This window comes from Rhinichthys klamathensis, unplaced genomic scaffold (assembly GCF_029890125.1).
Source record: "Rhinichthys klamathensis goyatoka isolate OS25496 unplaced genomic scaffold, OSU_Roscu_1.1 h1tg000059l_1, whole genome shotgun sequence".
Classification (NCBI taxonomy): Eukaryota; Metazoa; Chordata; class Actinopteri; order Cypriniformes; family Leuciscidae; genus Rhinichthys; species Rhinichthys klamathensis.
Window position 1 is genome coordinate 5886391 of NW_026606604.1, and position 22446 is coordinate 5908836.

Consider the following 22446-nt stretch of genomic DNA (forward strand, 5'->3'; position numbering starts at 1 on the left):
AGTCGAGTCGACGTCGACTAGTCGCTGATGACGTCATTAATGAACAAATAAGCCTGAACCTCGAGCTGAGACTCGGGTTGCCTTGCACAGCTATGGCATATGACACAGCGCTGCCCACAAGGCTATCACTCCTACATAACAGCTTATTTTTATCAGTTGTCTTGTCTTTGGGTCATTATATTTCTCACAGATTTTTGCTCGTTCTAAATCAGATACAGATAAAGCAGCACTATAAAGATTACTTTTATATGAATGAATACATTAGTGAGAGAGCTATTGCATGTGAATTCATTCTACCTGGCTGTCTCTCTAATGGTGAAGCTGTGGGTTTTAGTTACTTATAAAAATATCCTAGAACTTTTCAGTTTCTAAGCTATTTAATTGATAAATCACAGAACAGTATCGACAATACATTTCTGCGCTACTGAATGTTTCTGTGTGCGCGTGATCTGCACGTGATGTGCGAGCTACTCTCTGTATGTGTGTGCATTAGTTTAGATCGGCGATTAACTTGCATCTCTACGACGTCAAACATAAAACGTCATGGCAGAGCATTAAAGTTGACTAGTTGACTTGTCTGTGCAACCCCAAGTGTCTATCTACACATCAAAACAGCATTTTAACAGGATACAAAGAAATTGGACCCCATTTACTTTCATTATAAGGACAAAAAATTAATTGTAATTATTAGTGAACTTTCACTTTATGGTTGGGCTTAGAAATCACGTAGCAAGCATCTAAAATGCGACTGTAGAGCATTCTTCAGCAACCACCCTAGTGGGCAAAAACCTCTCTAAAATCTAGTTTGTGAATTGCATTTTAATATTTAATGTTTTTGGTTGACAAACTGTAGGTTTTAGCTCCAGTGAGCATCTTGCTCATCAGTGGTGTTCTGAGAAACTATAATCTCTTTTATCAGTCTTAATTATAAAGGTTTGTTATGAACCACAAGCTCAAAGGTGATGTCATCCTCTTCGGGTGCGGCTTGGTCTAATCTCTCTAATTATGACTTGTGCTGTTATGTTGTTGTAACCTGTTTCATGCCCTCTTGGGATTTGATATCCAGCATGGGTGCAGTTTAATGCTTTTGTGCGACTCCGCGCACACACATCCACACTCACCGATGCGGCAGGTGTGGTCCGGGCCGTGTCTGTGCTTCTAATGAGGCATCCCAAGAGTGTCTTCCCTGCTGTCTTCCACTAACTAACACACACAGGTCACCATTTCATGCCATGTCTTGGCAGCAGACTGTTTACACCTCTCATCATTAAACAGACCTTGGCATGGCCAGTCAGTCGTGCCTGACACACATTACACACGTTATTAGACTGGGAAATGGCCCTTGTGTCCATTGTAATTCACAATCTGATGTGCTTCCTGTCTAAATATGATGTTTTCTAGTTTGCCAGCTTGTTTTGGTCAAATAAATACTGTTTTCACAGTCTAAAACACATGCAATATGCAATAGAATTTAAATATGTAAATATACATGACTGTAATGGCAAGAGAAAGCGATTATTGATGTTGTGGGAAAACAAATAAAACTAATTAACAGTCACTTACAGCAATAGTTATCTCCTCCACCAAGAGTTTCCAGTCATAAATACGACTGGAGAGACCACTCATGTCCAATTTCCAATTATGAAACTTGTATTTATGATAATTTCCGATGTGAATGCAGCATAAAAACAAAAAACTCCATCCACTTGTTTGAATCCATCCACATGATAGGATGCACATAAATATGCCTGCTTAGAAAATACCAAAACATCTTCATTTACACGTGTTAAAAAGGTTTGTCAGTGGATATTATGAGATGACTCATGGGTGTCAGGCTGTAACTGGATGGCTGTTCTTTTGGGCATTGAGTCAGATGCGTGTGATGGTTGTGCCGGATAGGCTAGATCTCTGTGGCAGGTCTCATCAGTCAGTTGAGGCCGAATGGAGGCTCTTTCACCACCTCCCTCTAGAGCAGACCTCTGACTCCACATGAGCAGTGACTGACAAGAACTGCTGACTGCATTTTAAATACACTCCACCACTTCTGTCAAGACAGCTGTATGATACCAATCTCTTACAATAGATATGCTTTCCGCGCTTGGAGTGGATGCTGTGGAAACCGAGATATCAGTCTTTGCAAGCCCTGTGTTTTGTGCTTCAGTCACCCCAGAGTCCTTTTCTTGGAACCATACAAGTGAACCACATGACAAATGTGGAAGGCTTCCGAGACTTAAAGGTTAAGTGTGTAATTTTGTTGATTTTAAAATACTTTTCCATCCTAAAATTTAGGGAAAACTTTACTATGGTTGATTTCGGTGAAAAGTTTTAACACGATAGCTGCATTATATTGAACTACATTTGTTGAAAAACTACTTTGAGTTAAATAAGTATGTTTTATATAACGTGAGTTTGTATAGTAAGAATGAATATCAGACGTGCTACATCCGCCATGTTGTCATTGTCAAGTGACTTACTGCCTCAGTTCACTGCCATTCACAATTCCTATCCCGTGGCCTCATGGAGTAGTAATGTATCCATCTGATGCATACTTAGAAATCTCGACGGATATAGTAGGTTATCAAAGTACTTTTATTTATTTTTTTTGCTTGCTGTTTTATGAATACTGAGAATTCAGACAAACTACTATTTTCATGTACATTTTTCACCAATTATTTAGTAGGTGCACTGTGGCGTTGTCAAAATGTTTCTTTGTTTGTTTGAGAATCCTGATCAACCTAACAGCGAAAGGGCAAATTCCAATCGGAAGTGAGTGAGCATCCCTATGCCCTACTCACTACGAAGGGCAGAACATGACCATAAATGATTAAATTACTTCTTTGAAGTGACCATTGCTTGTTCCCTTCGCTAACGGACCTGTGGAAGGAAACCTGTACTTGTAAAATATCATGATTTTTGCAATTTTGCTTTTCAATTGGTGTTGCAAGGGCACAGAAACTACACACTTGAAGTAGACAAAAAATGAAAATATACATCTAATAGATATAAAATATTGTAAGTTGAGTTGTAGCAGATTTTAAACTTTTTAAATTCCCAATAACTCTAAATCTTATCAAATTGTATTAAGGAGTTAAGAATAGCATCCTCATAGATTGATTTACCTATTTAAGTAGGATACTTGAGAAGTACCTGGCAGCGGCTATGCATGAGTGAGAGTGACCCCATTGTCCTTTTCAATTCCCCGAGGGCATCTATCCAGCAGCTTGTCTATCCTTTCCCTCTCTCTTGACCTACCCTTATCCTTTTCCCATTTTTCAGTTTTTGCTTCCCTTGCCTGTTTACATTGGAGCAGTGATTGCTGACCACTGCACTCTTTTAAGAGTTTGGCCTAATGGTTAATCTCATCTATTGCCCTAAGGTGCTGAGATCTCGTGGCCACCCCGTGGGGATTCCAGCGTTGGCCACATCCAGAGTTGCCAGCTGAGAGCTAATGATGAAGAAAAGCCCCATTCTCTATCTTAGCAGCTGTTATAGTAAACATCACGTGTATTTGCCTGGACCTGTTCAAGACTGTTACCATTTTCAGGATAATGGGGTCTAAATATAGTGGGCCAGTGAAAAGGAAACGTATCATTCAACCACTAATCTGAATATTTGAGGGGACGCTTCTCCCTCAGTGTCTCTGGTGGTTACAACACTGGTCCTGTAATAGTGATTTAAAAGTGAATTTAATAGTAATCTCTTTTGCCATAATGTAGACTGCTTTTGTACTTAAAAGGGTTTTCGTTATAAAATCTTGTAAATTTTTTTTTGTGTGGTAGTGTCTCATCTTTTAGTATGCTTGATTGAATCCTTCCTTAGGGTAGCAGGAACACCAACTTCATGAAGCACTCCCTTCTCTTTTTCTTTGAGAGGTAGATTAAAGGGATCTTTCACCTTTTGAATGACAAATAATCTCTGAACTAGGAAGTGGGAAAGAAAACTAGACTCCTTAAACATTTAGTTTTCTGTGATATTTGGTTACGTACTCTGCTTGTCAACTTAGCTAAACTTGTCAGTCTGGTAAAATTGATATTGAGTGTCGAAGTTGCTAAAATAGCTTGTGATAATCTTGGTAGCATCAGTAAGAATGGATTATTGACAATTATGGCAATTATGTTTTGTCATGTTTTATAGATTTAAATTCATAAATTATAGTTACATTTGTTTGTGACAGTAAAAATCTGAGCTACCTTGCCAACTGTTGAGCCCAGGCTAGATCTATAAAGGATTAATTAAAAAGTAATTATTCTAGTTAGGGCCTGTTTTTTGGCACTTATCTTGCTGAAAGGCGAACATAACAGTTATGTTTACTTGCAAAACCTTGTCAGTTAAGTTGTTTGCACCTGATCTTTCAGGTGCAACTGGTTGACCAAGTAGTCTTGGTGGTTAAGCTTGTGAAACAAAGTCCTTGCTTGTTCAAGAGTCAACTTGCACCATCTTGCTGGTTTAGAAGTTTGAGCAGATCAGTTGTTTGTGATTTAGCAGCCTGGTGTCCAAAACACAACACGCTAGTCTTTTCATCAAGGACTGTGCGGCAGTTGTTTAAAGAATGCTCTCTGAGCCAGAACTGATGTCTCAGGTGGAATAAATTTTGCCTTGATGTGAGTTAAATGTTGCCTGCTGCTTGTATTATTGGGCTGTGCAAGGCCTGTGGCTGTATTCGTTTGTTTGTTTTATTAAACTTGTCTTTAAAAGGCAGAGCAGAATGGTTTCCAGATCGTTTGGACTGATATATTGGCCTGTCTGGTTTTACCCCTTCATCAGAAAACAGCCACACGAGCACCAGCGGTTAATGGCATCGTAATCTGTATTCAGTTAAGAAGTAATATCCTGCTTTGACTCTGCGTATGGTTTTCTCTTCGAGTGTCAAGTCATCAAATTTGCCCAATTGCTCTATACGACCCATAAAACCAGACATAATCCCTGTTTCCACATCAACCAACCATCAAAGCGCGATTTAAAAATGCGCACTGTTTGCATGTCACACAAACCCATTGGCAGTCAGTTTTAATTAGAATTTGGATACAGATGGTCTTTGATTTTCCTATTTTCCTTCTTCCTTTTTAAAAAAAAATCGTCACAAAAGGGCACACACACATGCGCCAGGATGCGGGAGAGGTTGATATTCAGCGTGAAAGAGGAGGAACATCTGAGGTTTGGATGTGATTAAGAATTAATCACCCCGGTTGCCAGGGATGTAATTGGTTTGGAACGGAGCTCAAAGTGGGAAGTTCAGGGCTCCGACCATTGGGAGATTGAAAGACTGTTATAAATAGCACCATCAACCTCTGAAAATATTGATGTGAGAACAGATTTCAAAAAGACTGCGTAAAGAGCTGCGAATCACGTTTCGTAGTGGTCACAACTGATGTAACGCCACCTGACTGGATTATTGGGATTTGTCTTAGAAGTTGTTGAGGTTTAGGTCAATAAAATAAATCCACTATGCCTTGGCCATATGAATCAAACTAGAATGAATAACCTCAAATGCAAAGTGTTGATTAGGCTGTTACAAGTGGTTCTGACATTTCTAGAGCTCTATTATGTTATTCAGAAAGACTGCAGACTTGAATGATTCATGCTTTACATGGCATCATGCTGTGTAAAAACCCCACTGTTGTTTGCAAAAAATCTGAACAAATGATAAAAATGTGGTTCTGTGATAGCACTGTGGCTTTAAATAACTCTATATCTCTGTTCTTTTCATTCTTTTACAGTTACTCTGCTCGACTCTATGTCCGCCCCAGGTGATCTGGGTTGGGAAGCGTATCCATCAGAGGGGGTGAGTACCTGTGAAAGTCTGCGCAGCTCCTTTTAATTTGTAATTTTTGTACATTCAAATTCAAGTCGCTATCTCATTTCAAATTCAGTAATTGATTGATTTTAAAAAGAATTCTCAATTGAATTTTGAATGGCACACAATCTTGGTAACATCTAATGATTTTCCCTTGTAGGGGTATTTTGAACCTAAAACCTTTCAATTACCAGCCCAGATTTTCAATTGCTACTTCATCCCCAACTAGTGCTGTTATACCCCGAATTTAAAGTGTATTGCTTGATCTTCTCGACCCTGAATGGTCCACTGCTCCCCTCTGTGAAAATACAGCCTGTGACTCTTTAGAGTTTCCTGTGGGGGGTCGTAGGAGAGTATCTCGTTTTGAACAACCTTGCCACCCCTCTGAGTAACGATCTCCTCTGTGGGAGTTGGTTCTCATCCCACGCTTTCGTGTCATTCATTCAAATCCCTTTTCACAAGATGAAGATGGATTGTAATAGTGGCCTTGGCACAAGTAGTCACGCTCAGATTCATGAGTGCCTGTAAAGAGAAATATATTATGTTTTTGTGTGCTGCTGATAAAGCAGGGGAAGAGTTCAAGGTTTGGCATTTCCAGCAGTATGCATACAACAGTTCTGAAATGAAAGATTTGTGTTGCGTGTAAAACATTAAGACAGTTTGAACGTTGCTGCTTTTTGTGCCATTATTTTTAACCCACAAACTTACTGACGTCAATGCCAAACCAACAAACCATGTTATTTTTCATGGTTTTCGTTAACCTTTGTTTATTTTTACGGATTTAGAATTGAAGTTTCCAAGGCACAATTATATTATTTTCTCTGCATCAGCAATGAGTTGAATTATGCACGAACAAAACAACTGAGACTATTCAGTTTGTAACTTTGAGCTGATTGCCTGTCAGATGCACTTTCCTCTTGATGAAAGTTAAATGAAGCGTTTTCTCGTAATGTGCCCTTCATGCATCTGTCAAAATCTTTCAGAACCCACTGTAAGAGCTTAGAGAGTTCAGAGCCAAAATACTCAAGACAATTACCAAAGCATTGAAGGATGTCTGTCTTTTGAATTGATCAACTTTTGGTCTGTTTGTTAGTGGGAGGAGATCAGTGTTATGGACGAGAGGAACATACCTATGAGGACGTACCAGGTGTGCAATGTAATGGAAGCCAATCAGAACAACTGGTTGCGCACGGGACTGATCCAGCGAGAGGGCGCTCAACGTGTCTATGTGGAGATCAAATTCACTCTGCGTGACTGCAACAGCCTGCCGGGCGTCCCTGGAACCTGTAAGGAGACGTTTAACGTGTACTACCATGAATCCAACAATGCAGTCGCAGCGCCTTTGCGCCACATTCGCGAGAGCCAATATGTGAAGATCGACACTATAGCGGCCGACGAGAGCTTCACACAGACGGACGTCGGAGATCGTGTCATGAAGCTGAATACGGAAGTGCGAGACATCAGTGGTCTCAGTAAGAGAGGCTTGTACCTGGCGTTTCAGGACCTAGGTGCTTGCATTGCTTTGGTGTCGGTGAGAGTGTTTTATAAGCGATGTCCGCTGGCGGTGCTCAATCTGGCCAGGTTCCCGGACACGGTAACGGGTGGCGATTCAGCGCTGGTGGAAGTGCGTGGCACTTGTGTGGAGGATGCGGAAGAGCTGGAGGGACCACGGATGTTTTGCAGTGCTGACGGAGGTTGGCTGGTGCCCATCGGCCGCTGTGTGTGCCGGCCAGGCTTCGAGGAGGTGGATGGACACTGCCAACGTAAGTATTATTTCTTTTTCTGTCTCAAATGATGGTATTAGATTATATCACATTTTTTGGGGTAAAACATGCTCTCGGAAACAATTCTCTTTGAAACAAATATTGCGACCACAATAGTGGCTTTAAATGGCAAGCATGTTCAGAGGTTCTTCATATGTTCTCTCAGCTGTCCTGCTGTGTTAGCTATTGGTTGTGAAAAAGAAACTTGAGGATACACAGTTAGAAACTGTAGCAGATGGGGTTGAAGGTTATGTCTGACTCCTAAGAGCAATCTGATGTTTGGATGGAAGAGGTCTAAGAAGGATTATTGTTAGATTAATATTGAAATATGACAGCGTGGGCCAGATCCTTTAGTTGAGCTATAGATACGGATGGGTAGATGGATAGATATAGATAGGTAGACAGATTGATAGATATGGGTGGAAAGATGAGAAGGTAAATAGATATAGTTGAGTTATAGATGTAGGAATGCAGATAGATAGATAGATAGATAGATAGATAGATAGATAGATAGATAGATAGATAGATAGATAGATGTATAGAAAGAAAAATAATTGTTATTAAGCAATAACCTTTTGTGTAAACCACATACCTAAATCAAAAACTAGCAATCCTTCTGGTAGTGTTTTGCACTTTGGTCTCTTTCATAGTTCTAAACAAAAGATCCATTATAAAGAGAAAATGCTAAATAAAACCTGACAAATTAAGTTATCCCACTTGAGATTGAAGTAGACCGCACGCTTTATTACCACGTTCATGGAAACAGGGTTAGACTCAGGTCTTTACACTGCTCTTTTAATCTCAGAAGGCACTAATGGCTTTATTAATGCCTGTTTTCTAGCCAAGATGAGGGCTACACTGTAATTGTTTATTTTTTGCTTTTGTTTCTCTCTTCCCCTTTGGTTATTCAAAGACATGTCACTCCTCAGCCCACGTTAGAGGAGCTTGCCTGTACACCACCCCAGGACTGAGAAGGCTGCAGCTTTTAAATATTCATTTAGCCATTCTGGACTGTTTTCTTGTGGGTGAAAGTGTAGATCAGGAAGGAGGGGGTCTGGACAGGGTTACAAGGAACTTTTGAGAGACTAGAAAGTAGGCGAGATTGGGGTGGGAAATCCATCACAACCAATTCAGTGCTCTTTGGTTTGGACCACAGCTAATAGAGTCCTACAGCTCACTTCAATGATTGGATCTGTTAATTAGGGCCCAAGCACCGATGGTGCGAGGACCCTCTTGGAATTTGTTTATTTACTAATTGCTATTGCTAGTCAGAATCAGGGTGGTATAAGGGCTATTAATTGTCTTAATATTATGTCATAGTACTCAGTTTATCTCATTACTTTCAATTCAGATTACTCCATTTTAAACTCACTGAGGAAAAATATAATTTCTTGTGGCACAGCTCAGTGCCGCAAGAAAGATTCAGCAGCACTGGAAAAAGGTTAACATTTTAACAGCTATTCATTACTGTGAGTGATGGAGACTGGGCTGTAACTCAAAAATAACCTCAAAATAAAAGATTTACTCTAACTGCAATAAGAGATTGGTTAATTCATACGAGCCCGGTCAGCTGACAAAACATTCATTGCTCTCTGGCTCCGACAGCTCCATGAGAAACAGGGCATTGCCATGCGAAATGACACAAAGTGAAACAGCTCGTGGTCTGTTTTCACCTTGCGGTCTCGCTGTGGGTTCTGGAAGTGCTTGCTGACGCTGGCTTTCTCCACTTTTCATGCTGCGAAGGCTTTTATATTCACTGAACAACAGCGTTAGTAGAAGGACAGAAGTCTTACAGCTAAATTTTAGGCCTCCATGCCCCCCCCCCTAGGGCCCAAGTACCAATGGCGCGAGGACCCTCTTGAAATTACTCCGTTTATTATCTTCCTTTCCTTTCCTTTTCCTTTTTCTTTTTCTTTCTTGTCTTTTGTTCCCTTTAATTATTCTATTCTGTCCTTTTTTTGTGATCACCTCTTTAATGTCTTTAGAAATAAAGATGAAACAAACATCAACTCAAACAAAAAGACAGGGAAGAGGGGGGGGGGGGGCAACAGACATATTATCAAAAAAATTATTCTGTCCTTTTTTGTATTCCCCCCTCCTTTTCTTTTTCCTCTCTCCTGTCGTATTTTGTCTCTTGGATTCTCTCTAAATCTGCCAACAGCGCCTCAGTTTATCCCACTCACCATTTACCGTCGGCACACAACGCCGTGATAGAAGAGAGTAAAAAATAGAAAGAGACGGACGTCTTCTCCCACAACCTCGGCTCAGTGAACTGCCTCTTATATTTATCTCTTCTATTCTTTTCCTTTCGTCTTATTGTGGCAGCTCTCGAACGATCTCCAACAGACCCCCCCCCATCTCTTCTTGTTCAACACTTTGTCTTGCCGTCCGTAGATTCATCCTTTTTTTTCTGTTTCTATATCCTCTCGTAACCTTTTATACTGTGAATGTGTGTTGTAAACTCTGATAATAAACCCTCTTGTATCAAGTCTTTTTACCATGGCTGTTCATTCTTATCCGTATCTCCCAGCATAGAGCACTTCGGATTACAATCACGGCCCTTTTGTTGGATACAAATGGTTTTCGAGTGGCTTGGTGGTGCACACCAGACTCTGAGTTTGGGTCTGGCATAAGGTCTGACCCGATGGCCCCTCGACTGTTAGCATGCCAGCTGAAGATGGGCACTCTCTTCTGTTTCCTGAGGCGTATTTTCTACAGCGCTAAGCTCACACAGTGTGGCTGAATGGAGTGCTTTTCATTGGGGCAGGAATGGCAGAAATGAGCTCTTTGTAACGGTAATCTCGCTGTGAGGAGCTCTGGAGTGTCTTCCTCCATAGGATTTGAGCTGAGAAACTGGGTCATGGGATTGTCAGCACCCCAACGGAGATTCACAGTGGAGGCAGCTTGAAGGGATGAGCTTGTGTGTGTGTGTGCTCCAAAACGGAATTTTGGAGTGTAGATTGGAGAGGTTAACACGGTTAAGAGACCTGAGCTTTCCACACATTGCGGCTGTTCGTCTTTATAGGGGCTCTAGTAATCACATACTTAGACGTTTAGTTTGATTTCCACATCTGTAATCCCCACCACGTGATGCTCGCCTGCTGGGTGACAGCATGACGCTGGAATTGCAAGAGTTTATCTTCGGCCGGTGATTTTGTTAAAGGTACCACGGACACAGTCACCATTCAGCTCACCCACATAAACCATCTCTTCTGTTAAAACTGTAAATGGGCATTATGAAATTGGGAAATCTGAGTCATTTTGCCTCTTATGGGCAGAATTGTTTAGAGCAGTGGTTCTCTACCTTTTTGACTCCAATCCCCACCATTGTCCACAACAATATTCGAAAGCCCCATGACTTTTCTTTTATATATATGTATATATGGTAACACTTTAGTTTAGGGTCCAATTGTCACTATGAACTAGTTGTATATTACTAGGATATTGGCTGTTTATTAATACTTATAAAGCACATATTAATGGCTTATTCTGCATGACCATATTCTACATATTCCCGTAGTGTATGCTTACACGACAACGATGTACTAAAAACAGATGAAAATTTTGTCGAAACAATCTCCGTTCACATGGGTCTGTGAAAATGACTAAAAAGGCTGTATTTTGCATACCAGGCAAGTAGTTGGCGATTTCACTTTGTCAAGAAACACAGTAATAGGGATGCTTGAACATGTAATACACATGCGCATGACGTCACCGTTTTCACAAATTCACATTTTTGTGGTTTACAAGGAGACGGTAAAGGCATCGTTTTCAAAACCTTGCACTTTGAAACCCATTTTTTCAAAAGCGTTCGTTTTCAAGCCCCCAAAACGCCATTGTCGTGTAAATGAATATGAATAAATGAACGCATACATTTTTTTATGCTTTTAGTTGAAAACTGTGTTGTGTAAACGCACCCTTAATCCTACCCAATACCTTAACTTAATAACTACCTTACTAACTATTAATAACCAGTAATTAGGAGTTTATTTAGGCAAAAGTCCTAGTTAATAGTGAGAATTGGAACCTAATCTAAAGTGTGACCATACATACATAGTGTGACCATATTGTATATATGTATATGTGTGTGTTACATATTATGTTGTATTATATCATATTATAATATTATATACTGAATGAGGGACCCTTGAGACATTTACATTTATACATCATGTTTTAACAACATTTGGTGAAAAGAAACTGCTTAGTTGGTACTTCCAGGGAATCCATCCACAAAACATGCCTGTGGATATTTAGGTCCCATAACACATGAAGCGTGATATACCGTTTCTACGCTGTGGACATACATATACTGAATCATTTAAGCGTCACTGGTACCTGCTGATAGCCCCTACAGCTCAGTAAAGCATAAAGCTGCCTGTTCAACATTCAGCCCATCTCGGCAACTGAGCTGGGTTTTTTTTCTTCATATGCTTTTGAGCCCTCTCCGTAGCATATTAGCTCTCTGCTAGCTACTCATTGCCTGTGTGTGTGTGTGAGCTGCATCAAGGGCAAGTTTTTCTTCCAACCGAGAAGCTTTTATCGGCGAAGACAGTGCAAGACATCTGCAATAGCCATTTCACTTACCCTTGATAATAACATTATTTCTGGAACAAATTTTTAAAGGAGAAAAAGATGCTTGCTCATATGTGGCTATACCCTGCCAGCCGGACACTGACATTGTTTCTTTAAAACCATATGCTTAAATGCTTGAAACGTTTTTTTTTTTTTTTGAGAAATGTAATTTGTGCCTGCATATGAAATTCTTTACAAAACTCTTTACAAAAATGAATTTATAAAAAAAAAAAAAAAATCAATGAGCTTGCAGAGTTCGTTAAAAAAAGTAATCGAAAAGGATATTTTTGAAAAGGCTAAAATATAAGTGTTTTTTTGGTCACTACATAATTACCATATTAGAAAATGTATATTTAGTGATTCGTTTAGTTTTAACAATTACTTTAAAATGTGTAAAAAAAAAAATAATAAAAAATGATGGTGCTTTTATTAGTGGCATCTAGTTAGTCAGCTGCCGACTAAAACGTCTCTCCATTTCAGCCCTCCATCATACTGTCTACCACATGTCATCTGCCCATTTCTTTACCTCCAGCTGCTGTTTGGATCAATAACATTTTAGTAGCCGATAGTAAACAACATGGAATAACCTGTCAGTGGATGGCAAAGTGCCAATCTGCAATTTAGGTTCACGGTCCAACTGTCATAACACAGACGATTCATGATACTTGTTTTCTTTGCCATGCAGTTGTCTCTTAGGAAACTGTAGAACATGTGCGAGTTTCAGATTGCTGGCAAACTGAGATCTGAGCAAAGTAAAATATAAATGACACCCAAATCAAACACTGTGATGATATCACTAATGACAATAAGGCCTACATGGTGCTTAGGTAGTCTTCTGGGGATATTTGAGATTTGTGCATTTCTTTCTCAGAAAGCAGTTAAAACAAGACCGTTGTGAGCTCTGCTGGAGAACGTCAGGATGGCTACCAGATGTAGCCGGTGTTTTTTTGCTCTTTTGCTCCTTGGACAGACTTGGGTGTGGACCCCTGTCGGAAAGACATGAGCTGGAATAGAGTCTCCACAGCCAAAGCATCAAAGACTCAGCGCGCCATCAATTATACAGGGACATTGACAGCTTACAGAACTCTAAAATTTCATCCAGGGAGTTTAGCACATCGTTGAATGTTCCTTTTCTGTCTACAGGATGAATTTATGAATGTTTTTGCATGCGTTTAGTAGAAGTTGTATTTCTCGCTCTGTAAAACTGACAGGCTGGCTTCACAGTTTTTCTATATTGAAAAGGAAAAATGTTAAGGAAACTAGACATTTCTTCATATTTTCTTCCTTTCACCCGCAGTTTAAAAGTCACAATAGGCCTACCATTCCCGTTTGATATATTAACATCATCATTTTTATAGAGATGTTCACAACTCGCATTATGAAGACTAATAGTGGTGCGATTTTTCACAAAGTGTGGTCAAAATAACACTTAAAATGGGGACAGAAACATTTTGAGAAGTCTACACTTCTCTCTACAGTGTTGACCTTGTGTTGAGTGACCTTTGCTAATGTTGCCTCACAGTGACGTTGTAATGGGATTTGTTTCTGCAACTGTTTTGTCTCTTAATGGCACTCAGACGTATGTGTGTTTTGAAGAGGAAGAAGGCACGTGGAGGCAACGACACGTGCATCCAACAGTCGTCTTGCATTATTTTATTTTTCCAAACTCTCTTAATAATTCATTTGTCAGGCTGCAGATGACAAGAGGGCCTTACGACCAGGAGAAACAGTCTGCTGGCTGGCTCATACTTGAAATCAACATGAATCAGAATGGACCCTATCTACTTTAATGCTTTTTTCCTGGTCTTATTGTCAATGACTCATTAGTGAACATAATTCCAAATGTAAAAAAAAATAAAAAAAATAATTGTAAGCTTTAGTCAAATATTAAATATTTTAAATATACGTATAAAAAAAACATTTTTTTCGTTCTTTTTTCACCCCTTTCCTTCCTTAATCAGCACAGGCTATTGGATAACTGGTTTTTATCAAAATCTAATTCAGGTCTGGATTCATTCTGATATGGAAAGCTCACTTTTTATGATCCAGTCAATTCCCAGTGGATAGAATAAAGTCCCATGCTATTTTTTTTTATCACCTATTTCTCATGGAAATACACCAGTTTTTGGAGCTAACATTTTTTTTCACATGCGATTTTAAGGGACAAAACCCTCTCTGTTAGAACACAATCATGTCGGACATTTAAAAGTTATTCCCACATTAAAAAAAAACAGGCGGAACAACAGGAGAGACAGGAATGAGATACCCAATAGCATTTACACATGTGTAATGAAATGGAGCCAATAAAACGAGAGACTGTCTTTTAAGAGGAGCCAGTTTCCAGTGCTGTCTCTAAGTCTGGCGCTGGCTGGTTTACAGACCTGATCTACAGTTCATGATTGCAGACCTGCACAACCTCACATCTCCCATGCAAATCTGGATTTTTGCTATCAACCTGTCTGATTAGAGTGATCAACAGCTTCTCTCAAAAATCCACAAGGCATTTGGAGGCTCTTTAAATAGATCAATAAATAGATCAATATGAATAAATCTGTTTTATTCAGGAAAACAGTAGTAGGAGGGAGACTTCAGCAGCTATTTTAATGGCCACTCTGTTCAGAAATAACGCATTTGCTTTGGAGACTCGGCTTGAAGTTTTAGGTTCCTATGATTTTAAATTGATGTAGTGAGACTATAGTTTGTATGCTAGAACAGACAGCAAGAAAAAAGGCACGAGTAAGCGGAGAAGAATTCGTTTTTATTGCTACTTTTCTCGCGTGTATGGATAATCTCTTTTTTATAGCTCTCCACCCAAGAGCTGCGGTCAGAGGCTCCCCCTGTTCCCTCTGTATCTCACCCCACTGAAATAACAGCAAGACCGCCGGTCTCCAAACACACCTGCTTTTCATTTCAGCCCCACTGATTACAAAGTCTGCAGGAAAACTTTAGTATTGAGTGTACTGTAAGTTTGAGTAGAACAGTCTGGATGCAAACCACATCCAAATATGTCGTTCCATTTCTAAGATTAAAAAATGTTGTGTGTTAGTTCCTTAGAAGGACTACAATTACTGTTGTATTATGTTATATTTTCTTTTCTTTTCTGTTATATTTTCTTTTGTACATTTATTTTTATTTATATTAACTAATACATTTTTATTTATTTATTAATTTTTACAGCAAGTGAAAATTCGAATAGACTTGACTATAGACTATAGATTGAAGCAACCATATTCAAGGACCAAATGAAGAGACTTGGGTCAGTAAGCAGCCACCTGGGAAATGTTGTATGGATAAGTATTACTCAGTTATTCCTTACTAGTTATTCCGTAAGTGCTTTTTTCATAGGCTGCGCAGTCATATCATTCACAAGTGCTTCTGTTTTGTGTGATTCTTCTCGAAAGTTGGAAAATCTGCTGTAGGCGGAAGTGATGGTTGTGGAAAATTGTAGAGCTCCGCTTTTGGGTCGTGATAAAGTTGTCCACCTTGTTTCTTTCAGTTGTTTCATTGGATTAAGTAGTCTCTGGCTCAAGTGGACATTATATGCCACTAGGTTGATAGGATGTTCCTACTAGGCCTACCAGCAAAGCCTGGGAGATTGGCTCTGTCACGCTGTGCATGATGGATGGAAAGCAGGAAATAGCCTTTGGAAAGAAAGGGCACTCCAGGGAGATTGAAAGAAGATTGAGACAAAGGAGAAATCTAGCGGTAGAGATGTTTAAACCCTCTCCTGACACCTCTGAGGTAATTGGACAGGTATTTCGGATGTTGAAAGCCAGGTAGATGCTGTGTTATGTGAGTGCCATTTGTGCAACCATTTTTCCATGGTTATTGGAAAAGGTAAATGGTTCGACCTCTGAAAAGATTTCCTCAATTGCTTTTGGGATCAACTCACTCCTGTTGAAGGGGTTAAAGAAGTGCTTTAGGCCCAAAACAGGCTGATTCTGTGTGAATATTGTGAACAACCTTCTAGCACTCTGGCAGGAAAGTCTTGCTCTACCGTTCTCCAGTCAGCTCTGTCATCAGTCCCGGATTGGTTGGATTTTTTTCCCTCTCCAAAAATCAATGCTACAATGCCTAATGGCCAGGGTAAAAAATGGCTGAAAAGACTTTAAAAAGTCTCTGCTGTGCAATTGGACGCTAAATCAATAGAGCGGAGCGCTATAATCACTAGAACACTTCCATTCCTAGAGGTGAGATTGAGTTCTGCTAATGTGAAGAACCTTGTTTATTCTTGTATGTCGAAGGGCTCAGCCAGGTCATTTGCTTACCAAAAGAAATGCGAACGTGGATATCCAAAGACAAATGTGTTGAAATACTTTAGAGACTAACTGTTAGCCTAGGTTAGCATGTCATAGGGAAAATGACGGTTTGACATTGATGTATTTTGGCTGTTTAGCATCAGTAAGACGTCGAGCATCCACTTTTAGGTGAGCAAAGATCAAAGTCTAACTGTAAGAAACTGAGATTCACTGATCACTAATGCCAACGTTTTTTAGCGCCATTTTGGTCATCAATTTTCATGTTGTAAATGCTTTTAGAGAATGCCTTGCCCTTATGTTTATACTTCAAATGTAAGCTAGTCCATATTTTAGCCCATAGCTAGCCCATATATGTCCATTTGAAGGCCAAGCACATGAAACATGCCTCTGAAGGTTGGCTATAGAGTTAAAAGTGTATTGAAAGAGATTGAGATGTGTTATGGTATTTTCAAGCACTTCTCTTTGCTTTAGTTAGTATGAACCTTTTGCTTTGTGTGGATCAAACTTCACTCTTATATTCTCCTAGGAGTTCTACTATTTAAGTCTTGATTCACAATCAATGAAGGGAGCATTTTGGAATTATGTTGCCATGGAAACTAGTACATAAGCCTCTCTCCCTAGGTAATAGAAGGCCCGGTTTCTGAGGGTTTGGGGACTGTTTGACTGACCCTACCTTTTTTCTTCTTTTCCGAGTGGGTCCGCAATGCTGTTAAATTGAAAAGGGAACCTGAAGCGCTGGAAGAAGGGATGCCACTCTCGAATATACTCTCTTTTCAAATATACAATATATAATAGTTTGGTTTAGGTTTCACAAGTTTCAAACTTTCCACTTTCATTGTTAGATTTTTTTTTTTTTTAAAGAGTTTTCTAGTTTGATCTAGTTTGATTTTTTTGTATTTTAGGGCTGCCAAATTTTATTTTATTTTAGATAGCGTTGAACTTTATTTCAGTTTCAGTCAGTTTATCCTGTTTTTTTTTTGTTTAATTTTTTATACCATTTAGTTGTTATTTTAACTTTCTCACCATAGTTAGGCGCTGTCCCTGATCCCTGATGTGATGGAGAAGGGTCTCTGTTGAGGTGGTGGGTTGATGTCTATTGATCTGCCTCATTCAATATGAACCAGAGACTGCAGACAGAATGAGAAATACACTAATAGCAACCATTCGTCCCCATGGACCAGGGCATTAAACACACTCTCCAAACATGTCTCTCATCCTCCGCCTCGCAGGAAGAAAAAAAAAAAACAAGCTCTCCGCTGTTCATTTTTTTCTCGCTTGCTTTCTCTCTCTCTTTATTCCCATGATGTTGCTGCTCTTTCTGTCTTTCTGTCTGAAGGTATCATATATAAAAGCTATTGATTATCTAGAGCCAAGGGGACACCAATCACACCAATGTAAATATTTGATAAGGGAGCCATTTTAGATCTCTGAGATGTTCGACTTTTCTCTGTCTTCTGCTCATGAGCAAAGGTATTCTTAATATGTTTTGCTATACATTGATTATTTTTTTCGCCCATCAATAATTTGTCTAACATTTGGTTGCCTAATGTTGCCTAGCATGGCAATACCAGCACCAAACCAGCATTAACCATCATGGGTTCACTTATGTTAAGATTTCATTATGGTAGACACCTTGCTGGAGGATTTTTTTCAGGTTTTCATGATCTCAGATAGACCAATTAATCTGGAACGTTTCAGCTCGCCACTCAGGGGCAAATTGCATCTCCTGGATCTCTCCTTCACAGCATTTCCATATCCTCTATTGTCCTTTTTTTTTTTTTTTTTTTTTTTGTGGTTAGCAGGCGTAGTTGAAATCTGCCTTGTTGCCAATGCTCTGGCTATGAGACACTAGACCAGTTGGGTTCCACAAAAGGGCTTTCCAACGGCTTTCTGGTTTGGCATTGGGCACCGAGAGGTTGCAAAACCACAATACACACGCTGTTTCATTTCAGGCCTCGTTCCGACTTTACACCTCTTACCTCACACTGACCACCAGAGGTTACACGTTCTACAATTGCTCCTTATGTAGGTCTTAGCTAAATACGCTGGAATCATGGGGTGTTTTTACATGCAGGAGAACTTCACCTAATAACCCTGAAAACTGTACATTTTAGCTCAGAATTATTTAGGTCAGTGAATACTCCCGGATTTGTGCCAGAATTCAGTAAGCCTGTTAGCATAAAGCTTTAGTTAGTACAGCAGTGTAACCATTTGGGAAAATGGCTTTTTTTGTGTGTGTATTTCCACATCTGTGTATTTTCTCCTTTTGTATTATGTACAGCAGAAAAAACAGGAACTATGCAACGCTCTGAGCTCTGGCATTAAAAAACAATGATGGCTTTTAATGTATCTGTGGTCATGTGGATTATGACATCTCTGTAAATAAAAGGAGAACATGGTTAGATAACAAAACACAGTCAGTGTGACACTGATAAAGAAAGGATTTAGTAATTTCACACTATGGAAGAATGAAAAAAAAAAAGCGACGTTTTCCTGTTAAGAGCAGTATTAATTCTGCTGGTCTCGACTGCCTCTCGGCAGATTGAAGTAAAAGCATTTAGAGCAAATTCTTGTTCCTTTAATCTCTCGGAAAGATCTCACGCTGAGAGGGTCTTATCTTTACTGAAGCATTACACAGTGCGTGTGTGTGTAGCCGTATGTGTGTGTGTGGTGGTGTCAATGGTGTTAGATTGAGATAGGTGGATAAATCTTTGTCTTTGTCTTCTTTGTCATTGCAGAAAGCCTAACTGTGGTACATAATGCTTTTTACATTTACATTTATGCATTTGGCAGACGCTTTTATCCAAAGCATTTCAAGGTACACATTTACATTCTTATCAGTTCTTGCTTTCCCTGGGAATCGAACCCATGACCTTGGTGTTGCAAGCGCAAACGCTCTACTGTTTGAGCTACAGGAAAGCATTCTAGCTTTCCTTTTTAGTTTTAATTTTGGACCAAACGAATTGGCTTGGAAATATTAAATAGCAAGAAGAACCATACTGGTCAGAAAGAAAACAGCATTTTGCATGGTTTTATATCACATTAAATGACTCTTCCGCTAATGTTTTGACCCATTTGACCTTTTAAGCTTAACAACAGTGCAATAAACCACAGTTGATTGGTTGGTGGGGAACTGAAAGATAGGGATTCATTAATTAAGAGGGACAGCTGTCTTATTGATCATGATACTTCTCCGGCTATTAACTAAAGTTTAATGTGGTGGTAAATCAGAGCGTCTGTTAATGGATTGAGGAGGTTGATATGCTGGAGTTATAAAATGTGCAATGTAATGCATATTCTACTCATAATGCTTATTAATGTGATTCTTTTGGCTTGTGCATTGCAATACTTAGCCACATTATATTGTAATGAAATAGTATTAGGGTGAATTCAGGTAAAGTGGAACACTTTTTTACTAATGAGATGACTGGGAAAATATGTCCCAATTATCCCCAATTAACAATATAATACTGCTTCATCGCAATAGATATAAAATACAACACAATATAATATGATTACAACTATTACAATATAATGATTTTATGCCACTTTTATTGATATTATGGATATAGTATCCTAAGGAAATGGAAGCAGGAAATATTTTCCACATTTACTGGCTCTGATGCAGGTGTAAATCCTATTTGAATAGTTTATTAAAAAATAGAGAAAAATAATTGATCAATTTTTATTTTTTTCTGGGATGGTGCATATAGGAATTACAGCATGACTTCTGTAATGAAATTTCTTTGGAGCCCAAGACATCCCTCAGTGTTTGAGTTATTAATTACAGCACAGGTTGAGTCACTTAGCATGGTTAAATTTACAAGCAACACTTCTCAAAACTACATCCGCCTTTAACTGCTTTTCAAAGCAGCCGTCACTCTACACTCCATTAGCACAGTCCAAAGTTCAGTATTAGTCACTCTGAAAAGAGAAATATGTTGGAGGCATTGTGCTGTGGCTGATAAGAACTGACATGTTTGGGATGTGTTTGCAGAAATATAGGGTTTGCTTTTAGTTCTAGGGGCAACATGGGAGTCTGGCACAGCATCCCTGAGGGAAAGTGCTCTGATGCGCGCATACACACACACACACACACACACACACACACACACACACACACACACACACACACACACACACACACACACACACACACACACACACACACACACACACACACACACACACACAGCTCCAACTTAACCCAGCCTCCCCCCCCCCCCAGCCTCCCCCCCGCCCCCCCCCCCCCCAACACACACACACGGCCGCCACGTGCCTCCAGTCAGGCTAATGCTGCAGTGGAATGCAATGTTAGAAATGCCTCACTGAAGAAGGTGACGAGAGCTGAGGGGAAATCTCCCTCATAACCTCACAAAACTCCTCTCTTCACATTGCTTCTTCAATAGTATTCAAGTATAAGGTTTCATGCTCTAAAATGTCAAAATGTAATTTTTTTAATTCTCTCTTGTACCCTTAGAATACAACATTTTTGTCTGTTTCTGCCACTGTACCTTTAAGAATTTTTTAGAATTCTATATGTAAATGACATTTTAATTGATATTATTTGATAGATAGATAGATAGATAGATAGATAGATAGATAGATAGATAGATAGATAGATAGATAGATAGATAGATAGATAGATTGTGGCCACGTTAAACTGATTCGTTTCCTTGTTTTGGTTTAACTATATACTGTATAATGAGAACTCATATCAACATTTCTCTTATAATTCAACTTGTAATTTATTATAATAATATTAATCTTTCTGAAAATAAATAAAATACTTTTTTTAATCTTTTTCTTCTTCAATAGCATGTCGGTCAGGCTTTTACAAGGCCTCTGCCATGGATGCGTACTGCGTGAAGTGTCCTCCACACAGCTACTCCCACCAGGACAAAGCCTCCGAGTGTGTGTGTGAGAGAGGCTTTTACAGGGCAGAATCTGACCCTCGCTCCATGGCGTGCACAAGTAAGCTGAGGGTCTTTCTAAATGTTAACTAAAATCAATCAATCGAACATCCAGTTTGTTGTTATTTAGATAACTGTACAGTTAATGTGTTTTACTTGTATGTACGTTCATCAGGACCCCCCTCGGCACCCGGCAACCCTATTTCAATGGTGAACGAGACTGCAGTCACTCTAGAATGGAGTCCTCCTCGTGACAGTGGTGGACGTGGAGATGTTACCTATAGTGTCCACTGCAGGAAGTGTTCGGGAGATACAGGGGCTGCAGGGGACAGTGAGAAGTGTGTTCCCTGCGGCAGTGGTCCACATTTCAACCCCAGGCAGTTTGGCTTGACGCACCCCAGGGTTCTGGTCACAGAACTGCAGCCTCACACCAATTATACCTTCAGCATAGAAGCCCTGAACGGAGTGTCAGATCTCAGCCCCAGTCCACGTCAACTAGTGTCCGTCAACGTCACCACCAGTCAGACAGGTGAGATGTCAGTGTTCTTCAAGAAGGGGTTTTCTATGTGTTATATGTTAGTAGGATAAGACTCCTTAGAAGCCTCTGAATGAGGGGTTTTCAAAACTGGTGTCCAGGAACCCTAAATCTTTTTTTTTCTTCTTTTTTTTGAAATAAGATTAAAGGAGAACTCCGGCGCAAAATGAACCTTTGGTCCTATTACGCATTGTTACCTAGTCAACCGTTCCCTGAGATTTGTTTTCATGATTATCGAATGTAAATAGTTTTATCTCTAAAAACAGTTTAGCCTATAAAGCTAGTATAACGGTAGTATATTGGGCATAGATCAATGACAAATAAAAATCGCTTGTTAATACCACTAACAAGGCTCAAAATAGCCCCACACTAACACGGTAGCATAATGAGGGTCCCTACCTTCAAACCGAAGCATTGAGAATTTTGTCAGTGTCCAGACAGTTTAATAAGAAGATATTTTTTACATACAGTCAACTTCGCGTATACAGACAGGAGCCATCTTTGAAAAAGAGTCTCTACCAGTTGATCTACGAACGCCGATCCAAGTGCGCTGGTGAGATGTGAACGAGCTATAAGTTGTGATAAGGTGAGTGCGAACAGCAGGCTT

At 39.6% G+C, this 22446-nt stretch overlaps 1 protein-coding gene across 1 annotated transcript in view; it reads left to right on the plus strand.

Moving 5' to 3' along the window:
• Positions 1–22446, plus strand: part of ek1 (eph-like kinase 1) — a 61749-nt gene that overhangs the window by 5606 nt on the left and 33697 nt on the right. Inside the window, exons 2-5 of the mRNA XM_056249165.1 lie at positions 5718–5782; positions 6888–7557; positions 21210–21365; positions 21480–21833. Coding sequence (XP_056105140.1) covers positions 5718–5782; positions 6888–7557; positions 21210–21365; positions 21480–21833 — 1245 coding nt within the window. The remainder of the gene's footprint in view (positions 1–5717; positions 5783–6887; positions 7558–21209; positions 21366–21479; positions 21834–22446) is intronic.